Source organism: Hesperophylax consimilis, chromosome 6 (assembly GCF_061612785.1).
Source record: "Hesperophylax consimilis isolate HC1 chromosome 6, BYU_Hcon_1.0, whole genome shotgun sequence".
NCBI classification, from domain to species: domain Eukaryota; kingdom Metazoa; phylum Arthropoda; class Insecta; order Trichoptera; family Limnephilidae; genus Hesperophylax; species Hesperophylax consimilis.
Window position 1 is genome coordinate 2867718 of NC_142841.1, and position 27631 is coordinate 2895348.

Here is a 27631-nt window from a genome sequence, read left to right on the forward strand (position 1 = left end):
GACTCAATGGTGTATTATCATTTTAAAATGTGACAGTTCGATTTCAGATACAAAAAAATGGGTCAACCATACAATATTTACAAAAAATACATTGAAATTGGTCCAAAAATTATCAAAACATTACAGTCACCACCCTTCCTTTACAGAGTCGACATGATGAATGTACTCACGCTTTTTGTAATATTAACTGTTTTTGAGCATCGCCGTCCGATTGAGCTTGCAAGGCGGTAGTAAGTTGCAAAACATTTCGTCCTCCTTTGAGAGGCTGAATGTTTTCTTTACTTTTTTCAAAATCCATTCTGAAATATCACCATAGAAAGCTGACAGCTAGGAACACACACATACTATATTACCAATGAGGAACAAATAGGAATTTACTGTAAAAACACGGCTGAACATTAAATACGTCTTCAAAACATGGTTAAGTTTTTAATTATTTCACACGATACGGCTTTATGTGTAATGAGTCGTCAATAGAAAAACGGTTGCAGTCGAAATGGACATTTCGAACAAAAAGGAAGTTCAAATCATAGTGCAAAAAACATTGCTAGCTGTAAAAATACCTTTTTCCTTATTGATCCCTCGACACATCGCGGGTGCTTAGTACTTACGTACTCTTCCCAAAACGTGCCTTCTAGAATTATCTCAATGTCTATGGTCTACTCTATTCACTGTGTTATACTCTATTCCACTCTATTCTATATTTCATTCTATTCGTGTTCTATTCTATGGTCGTTCGTTGATATTTATGGTTGTGATCGATGTACATAAATAAGTTTTGTAATTGTTGTTCTTGTTAGAATATTGTTATTGTGTCATTCTCTAATATTGTCATTATTATTCGACCATTTGTTGAATTGTTGTGAAGTTACCAGAAGAAGTATAAGGTAATACTTATGGTCTTTGACAATTACTTTATTATACAATTGAAGTTCAAAATCTTTTTTCCACGTTTTCATGTTATTCGTTCCTTATTATTTCGTTTCACAAGTTTACGTCTATCATTTTATTCTATCTAGTACTCTAAAACAGTGTCTTGAATTTCAATCAAGTTAAAAAAAAAAACTTTGGATTCACCTTACCATAAAAGGGACTTGGGAAAATTTTTGTTTTAGCATTCTAATTTTGAATGGGTAGTTAGTTTCCTTTTATAACAATTAAGGTAAATCAAAAGTTTTATTTGAAATCAAATCGTATTAAGCGTGGCCAGCGAACCCGAATATTTACCAAAACTTTATCATATTACAAATGACATTTAACTTTTTTCAGATTTGAACCACCCAAGATGGATGATCTTATCAGATGCCCATACGACAACAATCACCTCATGAAAAAGACCAAATATCATGGCCACCTTATTAAGTGCATGAAACAACACCCAGAGTTAGCCATATGTGTATACAACGCTAGTCACAGGATGTCCAAAAAAGACATGGAGGCGCATATCGATATTTGCGACTCGAAGCATCGACTAAAGTCGACCAAACCCTGGGCAAACCAAGACAGCAAGCCATGGACTGGGGGATGCATGACAGTCGACACGAGCAGAGAAGTTAAAGTGGTGTCCAATGAATGTTGGGATTAAAAAGACTGGTGTTTTAATATATTCTTATAAATATTATTGATTTACATTTTTAAGCATTTAACAATGTCATAGTTTAACTACTATGCACATGTATGTATACATTATATACCTATATCTAAATGCTAAAATATGTATATAAAGTGAAACTGTGATGATCAAATAGGTTTGGACCGCCTCCACACATATCCTACTTGGGATCGAACAATGGGCTTGACAAGGAAAGGATGGACAAGCCTTTCGACGCAGTGGCTTCAGTTAATATGCAAACGGTCTTCTATAGGCACTATTATATTATAATTTTCAAGGTTTGATGATCAAATGCATACCGACTTCATAATTTTTAAGTATCATTGTTGATATGCTACCGGGCTTAACCCGTATCGTGTTTTGAAATTTAACATTTTATGTAAAGTTTCGACGTCGATGAGCAGGAAGCCAACGCAATTTATATTCTTTGTCATAAATAGTATGTCAATAAGTCTCATTTGCCCAGTTGTGCCCAACAAAAGCTTTGGGATGCCAGAATGTGCCTTTTTCGGGAAGCAGACCCCTGCAAATTTAATTGGTAGTAAAAGATTATCTTGATTTTTAGTTACGATGTCACATTGTAAGGCTGCGCTCGCAGCCAGCGTGATTAAGAGGAAACTACCATTATTGCTGTTTTCTGCAAATTTTTTTAATGCTGTGATGAAATATGTATTTTTCTTTGATGTAGCTATCCTTTTTTTAAACATGCAATAATAATTTTTTACTTTGTTTCAACCAGTGTTCAGTTGAAATTTTGTGTCGCTAATCACTTTGTGGTTTAACATAATATTATATAAAATAAAACATATCTTTATTTTAACCACTAATTTTATTTATAACCAACTGGTTTTGTTTTACTCGAGCTTCATCACACTTAGACACAATGAATTTTTATTTTAGAGACAGAGGATAAATCATCACAATGATAATTCATCACATCTTTAAAAAGTTATAAAGTCATGGAAAGTGATGAAACAAAAACTTTATTAACTGGGTTAAGTAGGTTAGGTTAGGTTAAAAAAATATATTTTTTCATCATTTCTAATGACTTTATATCACTTTTTAAAAGTGTGTTGAATTGTCACTGTGTTGAGTTATCATGGAACCATGTGTAACATATTTTGTTTTTTTTCATAAATTTTCATTTGATTAAATATATTTTTAAATAAATAATAAATATTTTTTAAATGTGTTTTTATTTAAAATAATACAATAACCTTTGTAAACACCATTTTTATAGCTAATGCTGACTGCCGACCAGGTTTCGGTAAAATTGTAGCTTTGTCAGGGTCAATTCTCTACTAAAATTTACAAGTAAAGTTATGCTTTTCCAGTGGGTTACAAAAAATGGGCTTAGCTCCATTGGAGAAAATAGGACAGGTAGAAGAAAAAAAAAATTTAAATTTACAAAGGTTTTGTAGGAAATAGTGTTTGGAGACTCAACGGTAGATATTCACAAATACTGCTTTGGGCTGGTATAAATGTGCATATATTTTTATTCTTATTTATTCATATTTTGTTCATATTCGTTATATTATAGACAGCCCTGATTTATTAGGCCTAATCATCTTCAACATACCAACTAGAACTACTCGATCAAAAATTATTTATAATTACAACAACAATATCAGGACTGAATCATTTAGATACTCATTTGTACCTAGATTACATGCAGTTGGTAATAATTTCGCAGAAATTGTAGATGTATTCAACTGCACTCAATATAGTTACAAGAAGGCCATAGTAACATACCTCAATAATATTAATAACTAAGCTAAGCCAATTTTAAAAATGAATATTTCCATCGAATTTATATATTATAATAACTTACACATTGAAACCAGACTTCTCAAACTATCAGATAGAAGAATTTTAATTCAAAGTTATTAAATCTCCAATTGATAGCCCTGAATTATTGGGCCCGACAAACTCGAAGCAAAGACACTTTTAAATGTAACAATAACCTCAATTTCCATTACTCAATGAGAATTCATCACCTTGCAAACAAATGGCTGTGAACTTATTGATATATTTGGTGTTAATAATTTTGTGGGTTTCAAAAGGCAATTAATTTCAGACCTATTGCTTGTTATGAACTTTTATCACATCTTGTATTTTTTTAATTTTATCAAATCTTGTCTCTATAATATTTGGCTAATTTATATAGCGCCGTTTTCGTGAAAAATCACCTCAAGGGCGCTGAACCTTCGAGTACATCAAATACTCCTTTTTAGTTTTTAACACACATATTAATTACTGTACGCATGTAGGAACATACTTGATATTTATATTGTTATTTTTTGTTGTTTTAAAAATAAAAACCTTCTGTTGGCACTGTTTTATGCAGTAAATCATGTAAACTATGTATAATGTAAAAGCCCATCAGGACGTTTAAATTAATAAATATTAGTGCTAGTTCCTCAATAATATCGGAGCCTGTGGAGCTATGGCATTCCCAACTGGAATAGGTGAGTGAAGGGAGTGGTTGAGGGAGTGGAAAAATTGTTATAAAGTTAATAAAGACACGGAAAAGCAGCGCAGGCGAATTTTTTTACATGGTATCCCCAGGAGAACGGAGTGGAATATGAATTAGAAATATTTTTTTCCAAGTCATGTGTCCTCAATGTGCTACGAATTTGGAGCCCTACGGAAAATTTGACATAAATTTCCGAGTCCTGTGACCTCAAATTGTATTAGGCATAAATCAACTATCTATAGGTACTCATTTTGTTTATGATCCAATGATACAAGGAATGAAGACAAAAATGTTGTTATATGATATATACATAAACAAAAATAACAGTAATTTATACGACTACGTCAGTTCTGTTGAAGCAGTAAATACACCAAAATAAAACAAAAATTGTATTTTCTGAAAAACATTTATTTGGTAAACTTGTCGAATTCCGCTGCACGCAAAGTAGTCCAGTCAGCCTGTGTCGTAGAACACCATTTAGACCAACTAAATAGTATAAAGCTAATTTTTTCCCCATCGACTACTACCATTTAGACAAGTGTTTAGAAAAAAGTCCCCACCCCTACCCCCCTTGCTTCCCCCCCTGTGCCTCCCCAAACATGAAAAGTGTAAGGGTTTCGTAAATCGCGTCTATCTCAATTATTAAACAACATATCGGATTGAAATTTTTTTTATTCTCTTTGCTGTAACGTTTTCTACAAAAAAAATTCAGTTAACTTTCGTCGTAACTTTTACCGTTTGTTTGTAATTCGTATGATAAGGTAAAAATTTGTATATTTTTTGGCACATAATTTTATATTTTGTCACAGAACTTTTCAGGCCAACATTTTATGAAAAAATATTTCCTACAAAAGTTGTAGCCCCTGTTATTACCTTTAAAATGATATATTTTAATGTGTACTTTATGGCTAGAAAACGCCAAATATCAACCGTGAAAGTCGGGATGTGACATCAGAGTGTACTGGCCTTGAGGAGGGGGTTTCGGGTTGTTGCATGCAGAGTGACTGATGCAAGGCCATAAATAGGTCAGTTACGGAAACCCGCCAGACAGAAAGGGTCGCGTCGCGAGAGTCCGTGTTTCGCAGTGATTGTGTTTTATGGTTTGTGTTTTACGGTTTGTGTTTGTTTTTGTGAACCAAAATGGAGGGCGAGTCATGTGTTATTTGCAATGAACCTTTATCTGTAAGTCAAAATGTTACAGTTACTTCTAAGGGGATTAAAACTTTAATCGAATCTAGCCTTCAAAGGAAGGACGGCCTACAGTGTAAATTCGAAACTCTTCCGACAGTCAGTATACACAAAGAATGCCGTAAAGTGTATACCCGTAGTAGTTCAATAAAAGATTACATAGCGAGCTCCAAAAACGTTGAAGATTTTGAATCAAACAGTACGCCTATAAAACGTAGGTCTAATTCTCAGAAGTTTAATTTAAAAGTGAATTGCTTATTTTGTGGAATAGATGCGGTGGTAAATATAAAGACTCCAACAGAATATAGGAAACTGGTCCATTTAGTTCACACTTTAACTATAAAACAAAATATATCTAAATATATTGAAAATAGGAATGATGATTGGGGTGATTTGGTTAGGTCCAGGCTAGAAGGAGTTGTAGACCTCGTAGCTGCTTAGGGGCGTTATCATTCCGACTGTTATGCTAGGTTTTCGAAACAACCCACTCAATCATCCAGTACGTACGCAGGTCGTGGTAGACCAGTTGACAATTTATTAAAAGAATCATTCATAAAAGTTTGTGATTTCATTGAGGAAAACGATGATTGCCAGCATAGTATTTCTGACCTTTTGCAATTGATGAAAAGTGTGTCAGGCAGAGACCAGGTTTATGAAATTAACTACTTCAAAACTCTATTACTTAGGCACTTTGGTGAAAGACTTCTTATTACAAACATAAAACATAAATCCTCCATCGTTTGTTTAAGAGATGGGGCGGGCAAGGTTTTGTCTGAAACTTGGTACTCTCAAAAGAAAAGCAATAAAGATGATGAGATTAGGAGAATCGTTTCTACAGCAGCAGCTTTGATAAGACAAGAAATTCAAAATCAAGTGTATGATGACTCGACTTACCCTAGTGTTGAAGATATAAGGTCAGGCGGGAAAGATGTTGTTCCACAACTTCTAGATTTGTTTTTAAACGATCTAACGAAGAGAAGAAGGCAAACTTCAGACGAAAGTATGGACGTAAAACGAAAGAGGACTACCATAAATCACATGATATTAAAACTGTGTAGGCCTAGGTCTTTTCAATCACCTGTCCAGTCTGCTTTTGGATTATACTTATCTAGACGGTATGGCTCTAAACATTTAATAGACATTTGTTCATCTCTGGGATGTTCAACGTCATACTATGAGACAGAAATGTACTTACAATCGCTGTTAAAAGCAGGCGGGCCCCAAATTGAGGAAAGGATTTTTTTTCCAATTTGTATTTGACAATATTGATATCAACTTAAGAACTCTTGACGGTAAAGACACATTTCACGCTCTCGGAGGCATACAGTGCGTAACTCCAAAAACAGCTGTGTCGAGTGATGTCCGAGTTCCACGTGTTAAGACATGCGACTTTGAAGGTAAATTCAATGTCCCAGTTTTAATGTATACTAAAAAGGCGAAAAGTGGCTTAAAGTCCTTAACAATAGAAAACATTTCTGAAAATATGCCCACTCAATGCTTAGTCTCAGCTCGTAACATGCTTTGGTTATGTAGTTTTGCTTTTGTGCCAGTTTCACTACCTGGATGGTCTGCATACATGCGAAACTGTTACGATGGTAGACAAAACTTTGAACCATCTTATGTACTGGCTTTGCCTTTTATAAACATAGATCCAGGAAATCCGACTGCTATTTATTCTGCCCTTAGTTACGCTTCTAAAGAGAGCAAGTTAGCTGGCCAGCCGTGTATTGTCACTTTTGACCAACCACTTTTCCTGAAAGCAGTAGACATTGTTGCAAGTTCTTCTAGAGAAAGTGAAATATCTGGAGTAATCGTCAGACTAGGCGGATTCCATCTTCTAATGAGTTTCCTTGGTTGCTTAGGAAAGTTTATGGAAGGTATTGGAATCGAAGAAATGTGGACCTCTGTTTATGGAAAATCAACGATTCCTCACCTTATGTCAGGACATGCTTACGCAAGGTCTTATAGAGCTCACATGATGACCCAGGCAGCTTTGATGTTACTGCTATTCGAGGAATGTTCATCTCTTAAAGAAATGATTACAAACGACTTTAATGATATTCATATCCAAACAATTAACAAACAAACAACTGTTGAAGACGCCATGAGAGAGTGTAAAACAAATGAAATAATGACAAGACTAGAAGAAGTGTATGAAGATTTGGTTAAAACTAGTAGAACTTCAAAACTGTGGCTACGAGAGTTTAAATTGGTGAATTTGGCTCTAGACTTTATTCTGGCAGAGAAAATCGGCGATTGGAATTTGCACATTAATACAGTCAAGCAAATGATACCGTATTTCCATGCTGCTGGACATTTGCTCTACGCCAAATCCGCACACATATACTTACAACAAATGTTGAGTCTACAATCGAAGATGTCAAATGAAGACTTCGAAAGGTTCGTCAATAAAGGTTTTTTTACAGTTCGGCGTACAGATGGATTTTTTACCGGTATCTGGACGGACATGACCATAGAGCAGACATTAATGCGATCATCAAAATCCATAGGTGGCCTTACTCATGGACGAGGATTAAGCGAGAGGACGCTAACCAAGTTCATTGCTTGCGCTCCTGCATCCCTACAAATTTGTGAGGCTTTCGAGAAGTTCTCTGGCTGCTTGACTCAGTTTAACGAACAGCACACTGAACTTAGATGCAGTAGAAGAGAAAGGGACTTGCAAGATATTAATAAATTTCTCGGGTGGCTGCGTATCCATAATCCTTTCTGACAGAGCAACGATTTAATTTCTTTATCCTCTGGTCTAGTAGTGACAAGTTCGGGTGTAAACTGCGATGAAGCGTATGATGTAGGAATGAAATGCTTGAAAGACATCGAAGGAAATAATTTTGCAGATGTTAAATTGAAAAGAAAAAATAAAGTTAAAACTATAGGCTCCGTAGTAAGTGGTATAAATGTGAGATCTGAAGAAGTGCCAATTAATCCTGATCAGCTGTTTAATAGGGTTATATGTATGTCTCAAGGAACAAATAATCTCAAACAATACTTCAACTATGAACTTAGCCCATACCCTTTGTCTTTATTTGAAAACAATAAAATGATAAGAAAGGGAACTAAATCAAGTCTTATGAAAAGTGGACAGTTAGCAACGAAGTTTTTAAAAATTTGCCCCCAAAAATATATGTAGTAGATGGAGGGTATCTTTTGCACAGTGTTATTTGGCCTGAAAAAGTAACATATAGCAGCATCATAGAGAAGTATGTTGATACTGTAATGAAACGGTATGGGAAAGATTGTCATGTTGTGTTCGATGGGTATCCTGACTATCCCACCACAAAAGGGGTCGAACATATGCGGAGAAGTAAAAAAACATCTCTAGAAATGAAATTCAACGTTAATATGGAATGCTCTGTGAAGCAAAATGAATTTTTGGCAAATCCAAAAAACAAAAGCCAGCTTATTGAACAGCTCTCCCAGAAGCTTAATGAAGCAAACATTCCAACCATTGTGGCGGAGGAAGATGCAGATACTAAAGTGGTCGGAAGAGCAATAGATGTCTCCCAGATTCAAAGTGGGAGGCCTGTAGTTGTTGTCGGACAGGATACTGATCTTTTCGTTCTATTGTTAGGGCTACCACAGTGTCAAAATGTGCAACTATTCTTTCACAAACCCTCTGGCACACCATCAACGTATGACATCAGCAAGGTTCGTGAAGAGATTGGTGATATGAAGGATGTGGTATTATTTTTGCATGCTATCACAGGATGTGATACCACATCTTATTTATTCGGCAAAGGCAAAATTAACGCGTACAAATTGCTAAGTTCATCAAATGATCTCCGCACAAAAGTTTTACAGTTTTATGAAAAACAGGCAGACAAAAATATTCTCAAAGAGGTAGGAGAGGCTTTTGTCTTGAAACTATATGGATGCACAAGGTCTGCAAGTCTGAATGACAGTAGATATTCAATGTACCTTAAAGCTGTTGCAAAAATGTCATTAAAATCCAAATTTAAAATGGCGTCCCTCCCTCCAACATCTGATGCTGCTGAACAACACGCCTATCGAACATACTATCAGATTCAAAAATGGATTGGAGATAAGGAAATCAGCGCTACGGACTGGGGATGGATTTTAACAGACAACATGCTGTACCCAGTGCACTCAAAAACCACCGGCACCTGAAGAAGTTATAAACTTAGTTTCCTGCAACTGCAAAAAGACTTGCAAAAATAATTGTAGCTGCTTTAAAGCATCACTTGATTGCACAGAAATATGCGGGAGCTGTGGTGGATCATGCAGCAATGTAACTTTGGTTGAAGTCGAGGAAAATGAAGAACCTCTCATGGAAGTTTAGGATATGATCAAATTAAGATACCGCAATTATTTTGTTCTAAAATAACATCTTTAAAAAATATTACATGCATTTTCAAACCAAAAACTATTTAAAATACCTATTTTCGCTGTATACAAGGACTTATTATTATTTTAAACAAATTTAAAAAGTGGGGAATTTAGGTTTCACCGAGACTCGATTAGTTTTATTTATGGAAAATGCAATAGTGTACCTTGAAGATAAAAAACACTATCACTATACAACAATATCTGCATTGCAACGCCGCGCCGGCCGGCCCCACCTCGACCGAACCCGCCATGATAATCTCGCTGGATCTCCAACAAAGTAAGTACTATTTTATATCATTTTAAAGGTAATAACAGGGGCTACAACTTTTGTAGGAAATATTTTTTCATAAAATGTCGGCCTGAAAAGTTCTGTGACAAAATGTAAAATTATGTGCCAAAAAATATACAAATTTTTACCTTATCATACGAATTACAAACAAACGGTAAAAGTTACGACGAAAGTTAACTGAACTTTTTTTGTAGAAAACGTTACAGCAAAGAGAATAAAAAAAATTTCAATCCTATATGTTGTTTAGTAATTGAGATAAACGCGATTTACGAAACCCTTACACTTTTCATGTTTGGGGGGGCACAGGGGGGGAGGCAAGAGGGGTAGGAGCGGGGACTTTTTGCTAAACACTTGTCTAGATGATAGTAGTCAATGGGGAAAAAATTAGCTTTATACTATTTAGTTACATATAAAAACACAGGCTGACTGGACTAAAGGCTCTTTGAAGAAACAACACATAATTTTAACATATCTAATGGAGTCAACAACCATCCAAGTCGGGGGCTAAGTAAACATGCACAACATAAAATATGATTTAAGATTTTCACGGACAAAAGTATTTTTGTTATTTGTTTTTGGGGTGTTATGCCGTGTTGCGCTAACTCCTTCTTTAGCCAAAGTTTCGGACATGGCTAACGATTTGGCAACGTTTCGGACATGGCTGACATGGAAACGTTGGCTAAAGAAGGAGTTAGCGTAACACGGCATAACACCCCAAAAACAAATAATAAAAATGCACAACATAGGTTTTAGGGTGTTAGTTTGGGTTATTTGAATAATTTATGCATATTTCTTAACCTTCAATTTTAACTTTGATTGAGAAAAATGGAAATTTATTACATCTTTTACCATGTCGCACGACATAAATACATTTCTTGTAGTAATTAAGTTGAAACCAAGTGCTATTTATATGTTGTTGCGTACTAAGCGTGCAGCGTAATTCGACAACTTTACAATTATTTTTTTTCTTTGGCGATATTGCATTACAACTTTTTGAAATACTCCCTATGTTTTTTTCACAGCTCAAACCAAATAAAACAACAAAACGTGCTCGATTCTCGTGCCTGCTCATAAATAAAGTGCCTGCAAGTTGGCTAGTGGTTGGCTACTACCATAAATCAACTATCTAGCTACTACCATACATAAACCACGCATGCCACTACGGAATTTGAGTGAGTGGTTTATTTACGCATCCCTTTGTATTGCTTTGTATCTATGGTCACTATGGTACAACAATGTTTGACGTATTTTTTTGTGTGTTTTTCTGACGTTTACGTTTACGCAGTAACCTAAAAAGAAGTGTAATTGGGGAATGGTTTATTTATGCGTAATTGTTTATTTCACATAATAGTACAGCACCAATTGAAAACATTGGATAGTTTTTAACGAACAATTCAAAATGTCAGCAACATTTCGCCTTTCAAAAAAGAAGGTGTCTCAGGATGATCTTCGAAGACTTATGACAGATCACAAGGAAAAATTACAACTTCAAAGGGTCACGAAAAGGATTGATTCGCCTTTAGCAAAATACAACGATATTGGACAACTTACTTGTGTGTTGTGCAAAACGGTTGTCAGGTCAGAAGGTGTATGGAATGTTCACATAAACACAAAACAACATAAAGAAAACATTGATTACGCCAAGAAGCTCAAGGCCCATACAAAGAATTTTACCAGCACAAAAGCCCCTGTGACTACCCTCAAAAGACACGCGTCACCGCCTCCCGGGTCATCTAAGAAAATTAAGGGAATTTTGAAAAACTCCACAAGCTCTATCGCAGTGCCAGCCGACTTTTTTGATTTGAATAATGGTGCCGTAAATAAAAATACTGACAGCCCGCAGACTGAAATGGTACCTAAACACGAAGATAATGAGAGTTCAAAGACTGTGTCTAATGATGGTAAGACAATTCCATTAGTTTAGTTTATTTATGATAATCTACTGACAGTGAGTTAAGAATTTGGCACTACATGCTAAATGTGTCAAGGGTTCTCTTACAACAAATAACGGGTAATTATTTACCTAACCGCCGCACTTTTATGGAAATTACACCTTGTTTCAACAATTACTACAAGAAACAGTAGTAAATATGCAGAAAATAGGGACACACTTAATATGCACTTTTTCAATAAAATCAAATTTTTAGTAGACAATAATGAGGTAAGTATTTTAGTTTCCGGAATTGGAAAATAATACATGTTAAAAGTTATTTTTCTCCTATTTAACCCAAATATGAACTCAAGATTCTAAAATAGTTTGGGGTTAATTAAAAAAAAATAAGTCTAAAAAAAACTAAACATTTTTATGTCAAAACATGGAGTGAAGAAAAGATGTCAAATAATTAGTTTTTTTAACATAATAGCTATTGAAATGCATTATTTTCCATTTTTGGTTACTGAAATAGTTGTTTCTCACTGTTATCTAACTGGTGCAAAGTGTTTTTAAAATAAAATGTGCATATTGATTGTGTCCCACTTGTCGGTATATTTACTGAATCTTTACTGAACCATTAAAACAGCTACCACCTTGAAATGGAAACGGAACGCACAGACATACGAAATGTAAAACGGTTGAGTAAAACAGGACTTCGCTAAGCTCAATTAATTTGAAAACTCCAATTCAACAGATGTTTCTAAAGTTTCAAAACTTTGAATGTTCCATGTAATGGACAATATGTAATTTAAAATTTTCCAGAAGTGGCAGATGAAGCTAATGCTGAAATAGAAGAAATTGCAGATGGTGAAGAAGTCCTCCCCGAAGGATTTTTCGATGATCCCAAAATGGATGCGAAGGTATGTATCAAACAAACTGATATTTATTTTATCTCTAGTGAAATTGACTGCCTTAGAGGTAACAATTATCGGCTACGGATCTCGAGCAATTTTATTGATTAATTTGTGTTATTTCACAATTTATTCATTAATATGTAGTGTATTTCCGGCATGTTCCAAAAGTAGTAGATACTTTCAGTATCGCCCTGGTGATAGACCACCATTCAGAATCGAAATGTTGTTTGAAATGGATATAGTAAAGTGCACTAGAAGTGAAATGATTCAAAATTGAACAAAACAAATTATTTGGTGACCAGATCTGAATATCCAGGTACTACCCTACCTTTAAACTGGCGACCGGGTATGTCATCAAAATGACAATTCAACACATCTACAAAAAGTGATATTTATTTATATATACGGCTAAAAAGGCTTTTACATAAAGTGATACATGATGCAGTGTACATAGGAGAATATCTGTATTATACAGGAGATACTGACAGTAAATAGTCCATTGTGAAGTAGGTACAAAATAAACAATTGTAAAATTGTGATTACAAGTATAATTAGAAAATATGAAGCAATATTAGTAAAATGTAAGAGTAACATAAATTAAAAAAGAAATTACAACAACACTACATATAAGACAAAACATTAAAACTAATTTACCAACGCTACTAGTTACTTATAGGTTACATAGGTAAATATTAAACCTAGTTTTTGTTTCATCACTTTTAATGACTATATCACTTTTTAAAGGTGTTTAATTTTCATTTTGATGAAAAATCATGGAACTCTTTAAACCATCTCTTTCCCCTCCCCACTGTCTTAGCCGGGGCCAGCGCTAAGCCAAACGGCGCCTGGTGCTAGTAAAAACCCCAACGGCGCTTTACTAGGTGTTGGGTATTCTCAGAGCTTTGGCTCCTCGGAGCCTTGCCGTCCAATTGCACCTGCACAGGGCCAGCCCCGGTCTTAGCCTCATAACATACCCCAATTGAGGATGCCTTAACTAATACTGGCTGGCCCTTGTGCGGTACTCACACTAAACCATCTCTTTCCCCTCACCAGCGCTAAGCCAAACGGCGCCTGGTGCTAGTAAAAACCCCAACGGCGCTTTACTAGGTGTTGGGTATTCTCAGAGCTTTGGCTCCTCGGAGCCTTGCCGTCCAATTGCACCTGCACAGGGCCAGCCCCGGTCTTAGCCTCATAACATACCCCAATTGAGGATGCCTTAACTAATACTGGCTGGCCCTTGTGCGGTACTCACACTAAACCATCTCTTTCCCCTCACCAGCGCTAAGCCAAACGGCGCCTGGTGCTAGTAAAAACCCCAACGGCGCTTTACTAGGTGTTGGGTATTCTCAGAGCTTTGGCTCCTCGGAGCCTTGCCGTCCACTTGCACCTGCACAGGGCCAGCCCCGGTCTTAGCCTCATAACATACCCCAATTGAGGATGCCTTAACTAATACTGGCTGGCCCTTGTGCGGTACTCACACTAAACCATCTCTTTCCCCTCACCAGCGCTAAGCCAAACGGCGCCTGGTGCTAGTAAAAACCCCAACGGCGCTTTACTAGGTGTTGGGTATTCTCAGAGCTTTGGCTCCTCGGAGCCTTGCCGTCCAATTGCACCTGCACAGGGCCAGCCCCGGTCTTAGCCTCATAACATACCCCAATTGAGGATGCCTTAACTAATACTGGCTGGCCCTTGTGCGGTACTCACACTAAACCATCTCTTTCCCCTCACCAGCGCTAAGCCAAACGGCGCCTGGTGCTAGTAAAAACCCCAACGGCGCTTTACTAGGTGTTGGGTATTCTCAGAGCTTTGGCTCCTCGGAGCCTTGCCGTCCAATTGCACCTGCACAGGGCCAGCCCCGGTCTTAGCCTCATAACATACCCCAATTGGGGATGCCTTAACTAATACTGGCTGGCCCTTGTGCGGTACTCACACTAAAAAAAAAACGGTGTTCTTAATCACAATGAAATCTCAAATATTAATTTAAGATCTTTATTAAATGTATTTATAAAAAATGTTTAAAATATTATATATCCCATAATCATAATATAATTGTCTCTTTAAGAAGTGTGTTCAAATTCATCATCAAAAGCTTGGTGTATTTTTTCAATCATGTCGGAGCAAACCATACTCCGCCCCTTGGTAAAGAAAGCCTTTTGGTTACAAGACCTGGTGAGTCTAGAAGCTGCAAAGCACGCCACTGCTGCGGGAACCATGGAACCCTTGTAATCCAAGTTCCTTATTGACCAGTTGAAGAATGTGGCCATGGATCCTGCTAGCAAATCTCCTTGTCCTCCACACCGTCTTGCGGAACCACCTACACTATTTGTCCAATGAGTTTCAGGATCGATATTGAATGTTTCATCCGTGCTTCCCTTCCGTAATACCAAGATATTTTTTCCCAATTTATCAAAGTCTATCGCCACTTCGTCGGTTTTTGCGTCTGGGGACTTAATGACTTTATACAGGCGTTCAAACTCAACCTTATTTGGTGTCAGGATAATTCCGGGATGCGGGTAATTTCTGATCAAGTCTATGTTTTCCGTGATAAGGAACAGACCGTCTGCATCTATTATCAGTGGCTTCTTGAGTGACCTGCAGAGTTGTATAATTGCTGAAACGTTATTGAGTATTTCCGGATCTCTGCCCAAACCTGGTCCGATGACGAGGACATGGATCCTGTCAAGCCACGGAGCCACCGCTTCTGCACTGTTTTCCACGTCTAACAATGGATGTACGATCAGTTCCGGGCTGTAGGATTTTATTACCGGCGCTGCGGCTTTTGTGCAGAATACATGAGACAAGTCAGCTCCCACCTGTGATAAAAAAAAAAAATTAACTATGCTGAATTCAATATTATTAGATCTTATTCTACCTGAAGTCCCCGATATTGTCCGAGTTTTACACAGAATTTTTTGAAATCATATGTAAACAGTGACCTTCCTATTATTATGAAGGTCCGGTGTGCAAAATTTCATCAATCTCGGAATAAACTGTAGATTTGTATAAAAATCAAATCCATGCCGTCAGCCCGCCACAGACACTCATCTTTATATAAATAGATAATATGGTTTAATAACACCCAAGTTTGAAATTTTTTTTTAATACAATTAAACAATGTAATTTTGGATGTGATTGAGCATATAATTCTTCATTCAGTACATACAATGAAATTATGCCGCCACTCTTACAATAGTTGGTGGTGTAACGGTTAGCGAAGTTGCCTTCTAAGCATTTGATCAGGGTTCGATTTTTGGCCATAGTTGGCTTTTTTATTATTTGATATTTTTATTTTTTAAAATAAATTCTTTTAATTTCCTGCGATTTTTGACAGGTGTGCACATACATAATATGTAGTTGATTATAAATTTTAAAAGCCACAATTTACACTAACATTCTATATAGCACCCGTGATTTCACTCTTAAACAGCGCTGTATCAAATTATCTGCTAATAATAATACTAACATCAATAAGTTAAAAAGTGATATAGAGTCGTATAAAGTGATAAAACAATTTTCTACTTGGTATACATGGTGACCTGTTTAATTGGATTAATTAATTGGTGTCTTCTCAAAATCTATCGAGGTAAAATCTGGTGTCCCCCAAGGATCACACCTAGGTCCGCTAATGTTCAACATTTATAAAAATGACATTGGATCATGTTTTCAGAATTCCAAATATGAACTTTATGCCGATGACATGAAAACATTCAAAGTTATTCATTCTCTCTGACTGTGGAGCGTTACAAAGTGACCTAGATAGGCTTTGTAAGTATTGCAAAGTTAACTGCATAGATATCAAAGTTTCTAAATGTGAAACTATAACATTCACCAGAAATAAACATCTACTTAAGTACTTGTCTTCTCTAAAACGGAATGTAAAGACCTTGGTGTTTACCTTTGTTGCAAACTTATATTTAATAAGCACATTGACTCAATCGTTAAAAGATCACATAAAATGGTTTTGTGCCAGGTGTAAGTTGTAATGTTATTTTTTATTTTATTTTATTTTATTTGGGAAACAAACAGTTATACAAATATATTTTAATACAAATCATTTTTACCAAGTTGCATAAACCAGTAAAGTTTCCACAGAAGAATATTATATCTCGCATTAGTCAGAAATACACTGGAATATGCATCGCCAACTGCGGTAACTACTCCTAGTTTGTGTTTCATCACTTTTAATGACTTTATATCACTTTTTAAAGTTGTGTTCAATTGTCACTGTGTTGAGTTATCATGGAATCATTTAAATGAGATTGTTTCATTAACAATATTAATCATAACCGGTCAGTGGCTGAGTTGGCATCGCGTTTGGGTCCCACCCAGGCGTAGTACTCCATCAAAACATAAACAACATTTTCCGCTTACTGTGGTGGCAGTTGGAGATTTTCAAATGTTGTCAGGTTATTCGTAACCCGGGAATGTTTGTCTTTATTTTTAAAAACAAAAATAATAAAATTACCAATTTGCAAAATAATTTAATAATAATTTTTATTAATAATTTAAATAATTCACATCAATCAATTCAGAGCAATTCTGGTATGGTCAGCGTATTACACAAAAACAATTTTATTTTACCACATAATTTTTATTTATTTATTTACTTGACTGTGGTTAAAATGCATTCTACAAAATAATATTACAGCGATTTACTGATAAAGTATAATAATATTTTTGTGGTGTTGATTTTTAATCCAAGATAATATTAGAATTTCATAACCGTAATCATTATTATTTTTTATTCATCATTGTGTAGTACAAAACAAATTTCTGAATGTTTTTGATCAATTATCAAATGTGATTGTTTTTGGGGTACCAAGGCGTATTGCATTTCCTAATTCTTTAGCCAACATTTCGGACAGGACATATAATGGACACTGTAATCGTTGGCTAAAGAAGGAGGAAGCGCAACATGGCATAATACCCCTAAAATAAACCATGATAATACTTTTGGCCATGAAAATCTCAAATCATATCCCATCGAAAGAGTGCTTTACATTATAGTAAGATATTGTAACAAATTTGAATTAATCAAATGTTGAAATTATTTGCTCATCGCATAATATTACGTACAGAATATGCCTGTTATTCCATACGAAGTGAATAAATTAAGGTAATCTAGATTATATGGACACGCTTAATATGATTATTTTTATGACTATTCAACTTAATTACTATAAAAGACAACTATTTACATCAGGGAAGATGGTAAAAGATGCATTAAAGTTCCATTTTTTGTCAATCAAAGTTTGAAAATTTCGTGTGTGACAGTTCGGCCATATTTTTTTCTTGTTTGAATTCGTATTGAGCAACCAAAATTGATAATAATTATTATGAGCACATTTTTATCGTCCCACGGGTCAGTAAGAAATGGACCCAAACTTTTAATTAATATAATAATAACATAAATGAACATTTTCAATCTAAAAATGTGTACTTTGATGTGTTGGGATTATTGGAAAAAAAGGAAAAAGAAATGTTTTAAGACCCTGCGCAGAAAAGTTACCTTACCATAACAAACTTCTTTTTCTGCATAGGGTCTTACAGCATTCGGTTTATGTCTATTGCTTGCCGACCTGTGGATAACGGGCTTAGACTAATTAAAATATCAGGCAGATAGTCTGTTTCTGCACAGAGCCAAGAGGCTCCAGACCAGGGGTGACCACACAACTCAGTAGTAGCTTGCACTTGCGATTTGTACAGTTTCAGCAGTTATACTGTTCTATTATAGTATTTTCAGGGTCTGTCCAGATGCAAAGATTGTTGGAGGTTAACTTTACCCTCGTTTTGATGGGAGCCCCTAAGCTCTAACTGGTCATTTTTGGCTACACTGAGTATTAATGGCATACTTGTTTGGACGATCACTTCTTTCTTATAATATTATCCATGCAAGTGCACTAGGTTATGTTGTTTCAATCGTTTGCTTATGAAGATGAACTTGGTATTTTTCAAGAGTGAAAATGAATAATTAGAATGGTTTATATTGCATAAATCACTGCTACTTAACTTCAAAGCGCTGATGGCGGCGAAATATGGAGCTCCGGTGTATTCCAAAGATCCACCAATGATTCCTATCCGTCCATCTTGTCCTTTATGCTTGTCATTATTGAGATAGGGCACCGCTTGCTTGGCAAGGCGCATCCATATTGCAGTGTCGTTTTTTTGTGAACTGATATCCATTTTAAATCGTTTAACATTCGATAACAAACTACTTCCGAATGTCCGATTGCGAATGACATTAGCTAAAATCATAGTACATATTTATACTGAACTGACAGTTGACAGGCAGTGTGACCAACTGAATAAAAATAAATATCATTGATTACCTGTTCTATACTAAAATATGTAGCCAGTTAAAATGAATTATTGTCGGGGCAGGTTGTTTCAATACATATCTGATTTTGTAAATATAAATATTTTTTCTATAGTTCTAACTGCTCAAATTAATTTGTTCAGTTTTGGGAACTAACAGCTAATAACCATGCAGTCAATTTGTTCGCTTTTTTATTTTTATTTTTTATATATTCAATAATATTGTTATTGGGTTTATAAAAACAGTTTATTTTTAAGCAAGTTCTGCTGTGTAATTATTATTACCCGTGAAAGCTGTTTCGACAGTTTGATAATGCCTTCAGAGGGCGAAACAGCTGTCACGCGTAATAATAATTACACAGCTGAACTTGTTTAAAAATAAACTGTTTTTATAAACCCAATAACAATATTATTGAATATATAAAAAATAAAAAATTAAAATGGAGTTCTACAAATTAAACTTAATAACAATAAATAATTTGTTCGCTTTTCGAAACAGGTCACATGGTCTCATAGAAATCGTTGTCTACCTTACCTTACCATCATAGTTAGAAATATGAACCAAACGGTGTTAAAAAAAAAAAAACGCCAAGTATATTCAAATATAGAAGTTAACCATATAATAATTATAACTTACACCTCTATCAAACGTTCCGCCCGCAATTTGAGAAAAAATAATGATATTTTTAGAATTTTTTTAAAATTATTTTATATGAAATGATAAAATATTGAGGTGACTATAATGTTTATAATACATTTGTATATTAACATATGTTTTTTTTGTTATCTGCAAGTTTTGTTCATTGTTTAGACTAAAAAACGTAAGGCGAGCCATTTATAAACTTTATTATGTTTGCATTCATAATTTTAATATTTCTAAAATTATATGTTTATTTCAAATAATAAAATTTGAAAGTGTATTTTATCACCTTTCAAAAACAGTTTTTAGTTCTCGGATACATTCATAATTATCCCATTATCTTTGGATTTTATTGAGAAGCGGAAATACACACAAATTCTCAGACTTTCTGACAGATTCTTTAAGAAATATAACCGTCCATATATCAGAAGTCTGAAGGGTTAAATAGTAAATCGATGTCCATGATTGATGGACGTTTGAATCCATTCCTCTCACTGCGGTGCAAGGCGATGTCCTCGAGAGGGTCCTACTGGAGAGGCAAAAAGATCTCCCTCAACCAGTCTCTCCAAATCTGTCCCACATCCACCACCAAGACCTAGACAATCCTCACCCCATGAACCCGGGCACCCCTGCTAAGCCAACAAACGTATCGAACCACTTGGGGTTTCCTATGGCACAGGTGTTGGCTATCCAATGAATGGTTCCTGGGGCGGCGGTACCCATACTCGCCTCCCAAAATATTATAATCTAAGTAGTTTCCCCAGAATAGCTGAGAGAAAGCACTTTTTGATTGATCCATATGGATATGGTGGCACACAAGAAGGTAATTAACATTGGTAATCATGTTGGCAGTGATGATTTCATCTGCAGCTTGCCTGATGAATTGCAGTTAGTGCTGCAAATAACTATTATTAACATTGGTAATCATGTTGGCAGTGATGATTTCATCTGCAGCTTGCCTGATGAATTGCAGTTAGTGCGGCAAATAACTATTATTAACATTGGTAATCATGTTGGCAGTGATGATTTCATCTGCAGCTTGCCTGATGAATTGCAGTTAGTGCTGCAAATAACTATTATTAACATTGGTAATCATGTTGGCAGTGATGATTTCATCTGCAGCTTGCCTGATGAATTGCAGTTAGTGTGGCAAATAACTATTATTAACATTGGTAATCATGTTGGCAGTGATGATTTAATCTGCAGCTTGCCTGATGAACTGCAGTTTTAACCTCATCATTATTTATTGTATTTACTTACTCTTTTTGTTTTGTACAATATCTTAGGCCAGAAATGTCCAATACAAAGATCCCATAGAAGAGGAGTGGGAGAAGTTCCAGAAAGAGATGAAGGAAGAGACCAGCGTATCGGCGGCCATTATAGCGGGGGAACATGAGGAAGCAACAGCAGAAAGACAAATAGATGAGATTGATGAACAACTTAGGAATTGGTCCAGGTATTTTAATACTTTTTTTTGGAAGTTTTCTAGTAAAATTAGTATAATAAATACTAACATTCAGTGTAATACATACATTTTTCATTTCTCTTTAGATACAAAACGGATAAAATTATGGAAGTTTGGTCATCAAAATGTTATTATTTTTATCTTTTAATTTTATTTATTTACTGTGCGACATATGAATTATCTATTTACACCACAAGATTTCTTATTTTAACATTTGGAAAGATATAGATGTAAAAAAGTTTTAAGGTTATTTAATTCTTGATGTGCCGCCGCAAAATTTCACCGTGCGCCATCTGATTCTTCATCATAAATTACTTGTTTTTTGTAAAATTATGTTTTTGTAAATTATACCATCTTACCAGATATGATCTACCACATGTAGTTTCCCCAGAATAGCTAGTTATGTTCAAAGAAATGTTTATGAGGATACACTAGCGTTTGAAAGGTTAGAGAGTATTTAAGTATATAGCACCATTCCTGTTGGCATTCTATGATATGCTAGAACATTTGTTCTGCCATGTGGTATCTTGAACAAGTTGTGGCAACAACTACAGCTGAAGTTTCGGAAGGCACATTCTCTGACCATGTGCTGGGTATGTCTTGTAGTAAGAAAGGAATATAGCTTTGATAAGATAAGCTTGCAGGACTGAGGATATTTGGGTGGTTGGGTTGTGAGGGGGCAACACCGCAGCCTATGACTTAAAGAAAGAAGTACTAAGAAACTAAAGTCTACTAAGAAACCCTGAAATTTTTCATATTGCTTTCTAAAGAACCAACTTAACCTTCTCAAACTCTTGTGCAAATGTGTCCACTATATAACATTCACTGTGGTGGCAAGATTCCGGACATATTTAGTGATAGACCTCAGTTTTTACTAAATTCCTCAAATCTCTGGTTTTCACCTGACCTGTCCCAAACTTTACCATCTCTTGTTTTTCATTTAACACATTTATTGTTTTATTTTAACATATTCTTGTATACCGTTATGAACGTTTGTTATTTCTTTAATTGTCTTATGGTAACCGTCTGTTGTTGTATACACTGTAAAAATATGAATAAAGAACTAGCAGACTGGGAGAGTTTAGAAATGTCCTTGGGGTGGTCGTTATATTTCCAATGACAAGTATAATTCATTGTATGATTTATATATCTTTCAGAGTTTTGGACCTTGAAAAGAAGAAAGAAGATGCTAAGAATCAGAAAGATTTGGAAAGTACGGCCAGCATGGATATCGAAAGGGCCAGTTCAGATGATGAGAATGAGTTTGACGAATATTTGGATTGGAGAGCAAAGAAATCTTACCGGTGAAACAGAACTTTAGTACTCTTTAGTACGTGTGCCATTTCAAATGTTGTAGATAAGCAATATCACCAAACAGAATGTCTTGTTACCTGCCTGTATCGTAGTGTCAGTATTTTCTTTGTGTACATTTATATTATTCTGTTCAAGTCGACGAAATAAAAGATATTTTTATAGAAGTAAGAGTTTTATTAAAAGATTTATGATTTGCAGTTATATTATAATTGTGATTACATTTTATTATTTAGCAATACACTTAAAAATCTGAATCAGAAGTAAAAACAGTTCATCATCGATCACATTTGTTTGAAACAAAATGAAAACAACCCACTTATTAATGGGCACGCAAAACGGCAAATAATCACCAATTATAATCAAAGAGTTGCATTTTATAGAGAAATATCAAAGTGTTATGGTAAATTAGCGGAACAATTTTATTGTGACTTAAGTTACATAATATTATTAAACGATTTGTCTCAATTTCTTCCCCAAAATTGAAACACGTCATTTAATGCTTTTTTAATATTAAAATTAATTTGAGTAAAACAGTGGAAGCATTCAAACACACATACACGAAAACATTAAAAATTTAATTAACATCTAAAAAAAACTATTCTTAAAATATTGTTAGAAGTAAAGAAATTTTAACTACTGAGTATTTCCTTATTAAATTAAATCTACCTACTTGATTTACAAAGACCCGAACTAGAAATGCTTTGTGTAGCTTATTTAATAAGTTTCTTCAGAGAAGCTTCTTCCTTATCGCAATCCTAAGAACTTTATGATAGATATCAAACCGAGCATCAAAACTTTATAAATTAAATATAAAATTGTAGAATTGGACGTATAACTGAGCATACATAAAGTTTATAGAAAATGTGTAAATTAATTTGACTTGATAAATACACAGTTTGCTTTTAAAATGAATAGTATCTTCCCCATATATAATTCATTTTAAAAGCAGATCTCCTAATGCCTACGTAGTTGGTACAGCGCCGGGCATAGCAGCCAGAGGCCAGCGGCCAGCGACCAGCGACCAGCGACCAGAGCAGCCACCGGCCAGATATATAGCAGAGGCCGTGTGCTCCCTACGGGTAAGCGGACGTGTCTTGACCTATTCCGAGTTACATTACATACAACAAACTTTATATAAAACATTGATGAATTCACAGCAAATTGCATATAATCTCCCCTTGAGAATAGCTTATCCAAAAGGCATAGAAAATTACTCTGCTATAATAATTATATGTAAATAGATCTTAAACGATATTCCGTCGTCCGTGGCCATAGAATTAAACGTAAATTATTATTGGAGAATAGATAGAGCTTCTGCTGGAGACAGAGTAATAAGGCTTTAGTGCTACCCTTAGAGCAATATATTCACTTTAATCTTAGATCCTTCTTACTTAACTTAACTAGGTTACGCAATTGTAATTTGTGTTAGAATTATTATTTATCCTGTGCAAAAGACTTTATGTAGATCACAATTAGAATACGTTGTATAAGTATGTTGTGCTTTATGAGTAAATACTACATAGTAAGATTCAAAGAGTAATCATTTAATGTTGATTATCAAGCATTATGTCAACTCACTTATTGTAACACATGATTATTAGACTGGTCTACTTCCAGGCAAGCGCAAATCTGTCAATCGTTCTAGTAGAATTCTATGTTCGGGATATTAACTGCCTTACCGCGCTACAATGCAATACATGCTCTTTTATCCTAGCTTACTTCCTAAATATACACTAATGCTGTTTGTATTCAGCACGTAATGTGTTTAATTCGATTATGTTAATGGTACTTGCACAAGCTAATTTAAGCTAAGGAAATATCCTATACAAGAATGACTATGGAATCTTTGGATAATTATTCAGCGAAGGTGATGCATCACTAGCGGTTGTAGAACAAGCAAGCGTAGATCGGTGGTCCCTAATTTAATAAATTTTAAATCACATGGGTAAAGAGTCAACCTCCATTATAATGGATGAACGAAGCAACACACACTGTTATATTGCTTCATGCATTAAATTGTGATACTGTATGGCGTATGGCTAATGGCTGGTCTTAAGGCTTCAAAAGATGTTTATCCATTTTATGAGGTGTTGTGAGTTATTTCAACTTGTATTTTTTACACGTTGCGACAATGATTTTGTGAAAGATGATTGCCGAAGCAGATAATTTTTTTGGATAGAGATAGAATTTTGTTAGTTTTAATTTTATTTTATCTCACTACTAATACTCGCTAGAATACAGTACAATATTATTAATTTTTGCATCAGGCATTTTGCTAATCTCACGTAATGCATGTTACGAATGGTTTAATGGTATTTGTAGATGGTCACATAGACCTACAAATGGTTTAATGGTATTTGTATATATGGTTACATAGACCTACAAATGGCTAATTTGTATGTGTGGATATTCACATAGACTTACGAACCTTACAATTGGTTAAATTGTTTGTATGGATGTTCACACAAACTTACAAACCTTAAGATTGGTTAAATGGTTTGTGTGGATGTTCACACAAATTACGAACCTTACGATTGGTTGAATAGTTTGGGTGGATGTTCACACAGACTTACGAACCTTACGATTGGTTGAATAGTTTTTGTGAATGTTCACACAGACTAATGAATCTTACGATTGGTTGAATAGTTTTTGTGAATGTTCACACAGACTAATGAACCTTACGATTGGTTGAATAGTTTGTGGATCTTCACACAGACCTACGAACCCCATGATTTGTTAAATCTTTTGTGTTGATGTTCACACAGATCAGGCGGATTGTGGTTGTGTAGCACACTGGCTCATGTCTAGGTTTTTTGCTCTTGGACCTCTATGGTCACGTTTTCTATCTTGGGATTAATGTAGAGATGGTTATGATTCCCTGTAGGACTCCTGTTGGAGCGAGAGGAGGTGGCGGAAGCGTTGCTACTAGCGCGAGATTCTCGGCGACCTGAAACATTCATTAAATAAAACTTAGCAAGAAAATTTCAATTCTAATATGAAAGATTTTCGTTAATAACATTCATAGTACCTGATTATCGAAATTTAAGAAAGTTAATTGAAAATTTGTTAAGTAAAAAAATAATTAAGTCAGTATATAATTATTCAATTAAAGATATTTTTTGTTTTTGCCATTCTTGGCTTTTTAGTCAAGAATATATGCGTAAGTATATGTAAATTTCTACCTACACAGAGTTATTCAAGGGAATAATATTTATCTAAACTTAATCCAGCATTAGTGAGGTGAAAAATCTGACACCAGGGATGAGGTGAGGTTTATCCCTTTAGGTAAGAAGTGTCAATAATCCACGGAAAAATAAATAAATAATAATTATTACCTCCGCGACATTTGATTATTATTATTTGCCAAATAAAAGAGTAATATAATTGCCAATATTTCCGACGTCAAATGAGCATGTGACAAGGATATGTGTTCCCATTTTCAATAGCCCAGCCTGTATATCAGCTCGCCACACTCAAGAGGCATAAAGAGGTATTTCGGCATGCCGCACTCAAGAGGCATAAAGAGGTATATCGGCACGCCACACTAAAGAGGCATATTGACATACCGCACCTAGAGGGTATAAAAAGGGCATACCGCACAAAACCCTACATGTGTGGTATGTAAAACCCCCATCACTTATTTGTACTTAATGGGAAATGTGATAACTTTTGTAAATATTGTTTTTTGGCGCCGCTTTTCAAAACCAATAGACGCCCTAGATAGATTATCAATAATATTTGTATTTTTGTGTAGAGCAGTTTTTATGAAAATAATCTCAAGGGCGATGTGTTAGGTGTTACGAATTATCAGCGCCTTGACGTCTTGGCAATTCGGCGCCCAGAGCGAACTGCCCCAATACGCCCGCTTAGGGCCGGCCCTGGTTACACACGTTGTTCAACATTTCCTTGGGGTTTATCAAACCTCACATCACTAATGCCGGAATAAGAACATACATTGAAACATACTACTTAATATTATATCCAGCAAAACTTAATTTAGAAAATTTTTGTCTCAGTTTTTATTTTATTTTGGATTAGTACTTACTTAAAATTCTAAGAAAAATAGTTAGTTATATGTGATTATCTATGGTTATGGTTTTCATAAACTACAGCAAGAATGTGGCCAGGCACATGCAGGCAACTTTTTCCGCGGCGACATTTGGGGTCGACTACTTAAAATTCCATTGCGGCACATGGAGGTCTGACTTTTTGGATTTTGAAATAGTCGGCCAACTGTCGCTGCGACACAAGTTGAATGTGTGCGCTGGGCCTATGAGAGATAGATCAGTGAAGGATTACCAGTACCTATTCTAATAATTTTTAAAGTTTTCAGTTTTGTTGTTTCCAGTTTGTGTTATAACTTACACAGAGTTCCCATATCAGAACATTCCACAATATTTTGCCACAAATAAATTATTTTAATGCAAAAATTTATATAATTCATTTTACTGAGGATTTTTTTTTAGTTTGTTGGTATTGTTCAAATACATATAAGAATTTTTGTCCAATATTGTGAAATGTGATGCCTCTGTATTGAAGTCATATACTGTAAAAAAAATGTACTTTAAATCTGAAAATCTGTTATTTAGAAAAAAGAAAAACATATTCGCCCTTTTAAAAAGAATTTTCCAATCTTTAAACGCCAGTAAAGTTGCTTTTATGGTTTTAAAAAAAGACATTTCAATAAATTTTGCATATGTTATATTTAAAAAAAATGGCTGCAGTTTTGAAAATATCATTTAAAGTATAAGAAATCATTTTTTTTTTTTTACTACAATACTTCTATTTTAAAATGTCCGAGCACTCATTCAAAGCAGCCTCCTAACTTGTTTGGGATTTAAATTTTTTTTTTTTTTTTCAATTTATTCATATTTATTATCTTAAAATGTATGAATTAGTTCATTAAAAAAAATATGTGTATATATTATATATACATATTTTTTTGGAGGTTCCCATACAAGTTAGCAGGCTGATTTGATTCAGTGTCCCGGCCTTGTGATCTAGGTATCGCTACCGATCTTGCCAGATGCCAAGCGAGTAGGAACGACATTTATTTTTTAAATTAACATGTCCGCTTGTGTGTACGTGATCGACACTTTTTTACCCTTTTTATTATTGACATTGGTTTATAGAAAGCATTGTCATCGACAACGAGTCCGGCTGCCGAGTTTCAGCTCGAT

General features: G+C 35.0%; 4 protein-coding genes across 6 annotated transcripts in view; 1 reads left to right on the forward strand and 3 right to left on the reverse strand.

Annotated features, from left to right (window-relative positions):
- Positions 1-540, reverse strand: part of LOC149422835 (uncharacterized) — a 54514-nt gene extending 53974 nt beyond the window's left edge. For both annotated transcript variants that reach the window (XM_089632307.1, XM_089632306.1), the window contains exon 1: positions 171-540. In XM_089632307.1, coding sequence (XP_089488433.1) covers positions 171-298 — 128 coding nt within the window. In that variant the 5' untranslated portion in view covers positions 299-540. The remainder of the gene's footprint in view (positions 1-170) is intronic.
- A 10552-nt stretch (positions 541-11092) lies between these two features.
- On the forward strand, positions 11093-22615 carry LOC149422837 (zinc finger protein 830). The gene is made up of 4 exons (XM_089632308.1): positions 11093-11831; positions 12626-12723; positions 20959-21128; positions 22295-22615. The coding sequence occupies exons 1-4, from the start codon at positions 11330-11332 to the stop codon at positions 22443-22445; spliced, it is 921 nt and encodes a 306-aa protein (XP_089488434.1). The 5' UTR covers positions 11093-11329; the 3' UTR covers positions 22446-22615.
- Positions 14110-20950, reverse strand: Naxd (NAD(P)HX dehydratase). The gene is made up of 3 exons (XM_089632311.1): positions 18728-20950; position 18501; positions 14110-15530 (listed from the first exon to the last, which is right to left on the reverse strand). Exons 1-3 carry the CDS (start codon positions 18970-18972, stop codon positions 14775-14777), a joined length of 1002 nt encoding a protein of 333 aa, XP_089488437.1. The 5' UTR covers positions 18973-20950; the 3' UTR covers positions 14110-14774.
- A 36-nt stretch (positions 22616-22651) lies between the features above and the next one.
- Positions 22652-27631, reverse strand: part of jus (EB domain-containing julius seizure protein) — a 236467-nt gene continuing 231487 nt past the window's right edge. For both annotated transcript variants that reach the window (XM_089632310.1, XM_089632309.1), the window contains exon 7: positions 22652-25398. In XM_089632310.1, the coding sequence (XP_089488436.1) occupies positions 25256-25398 (143 nt within the window). In that variant the 3' untranslated portion in view covers positions 22652-25255. The remainder of the gene's footprint in view (positions 25399-27631) is intronic.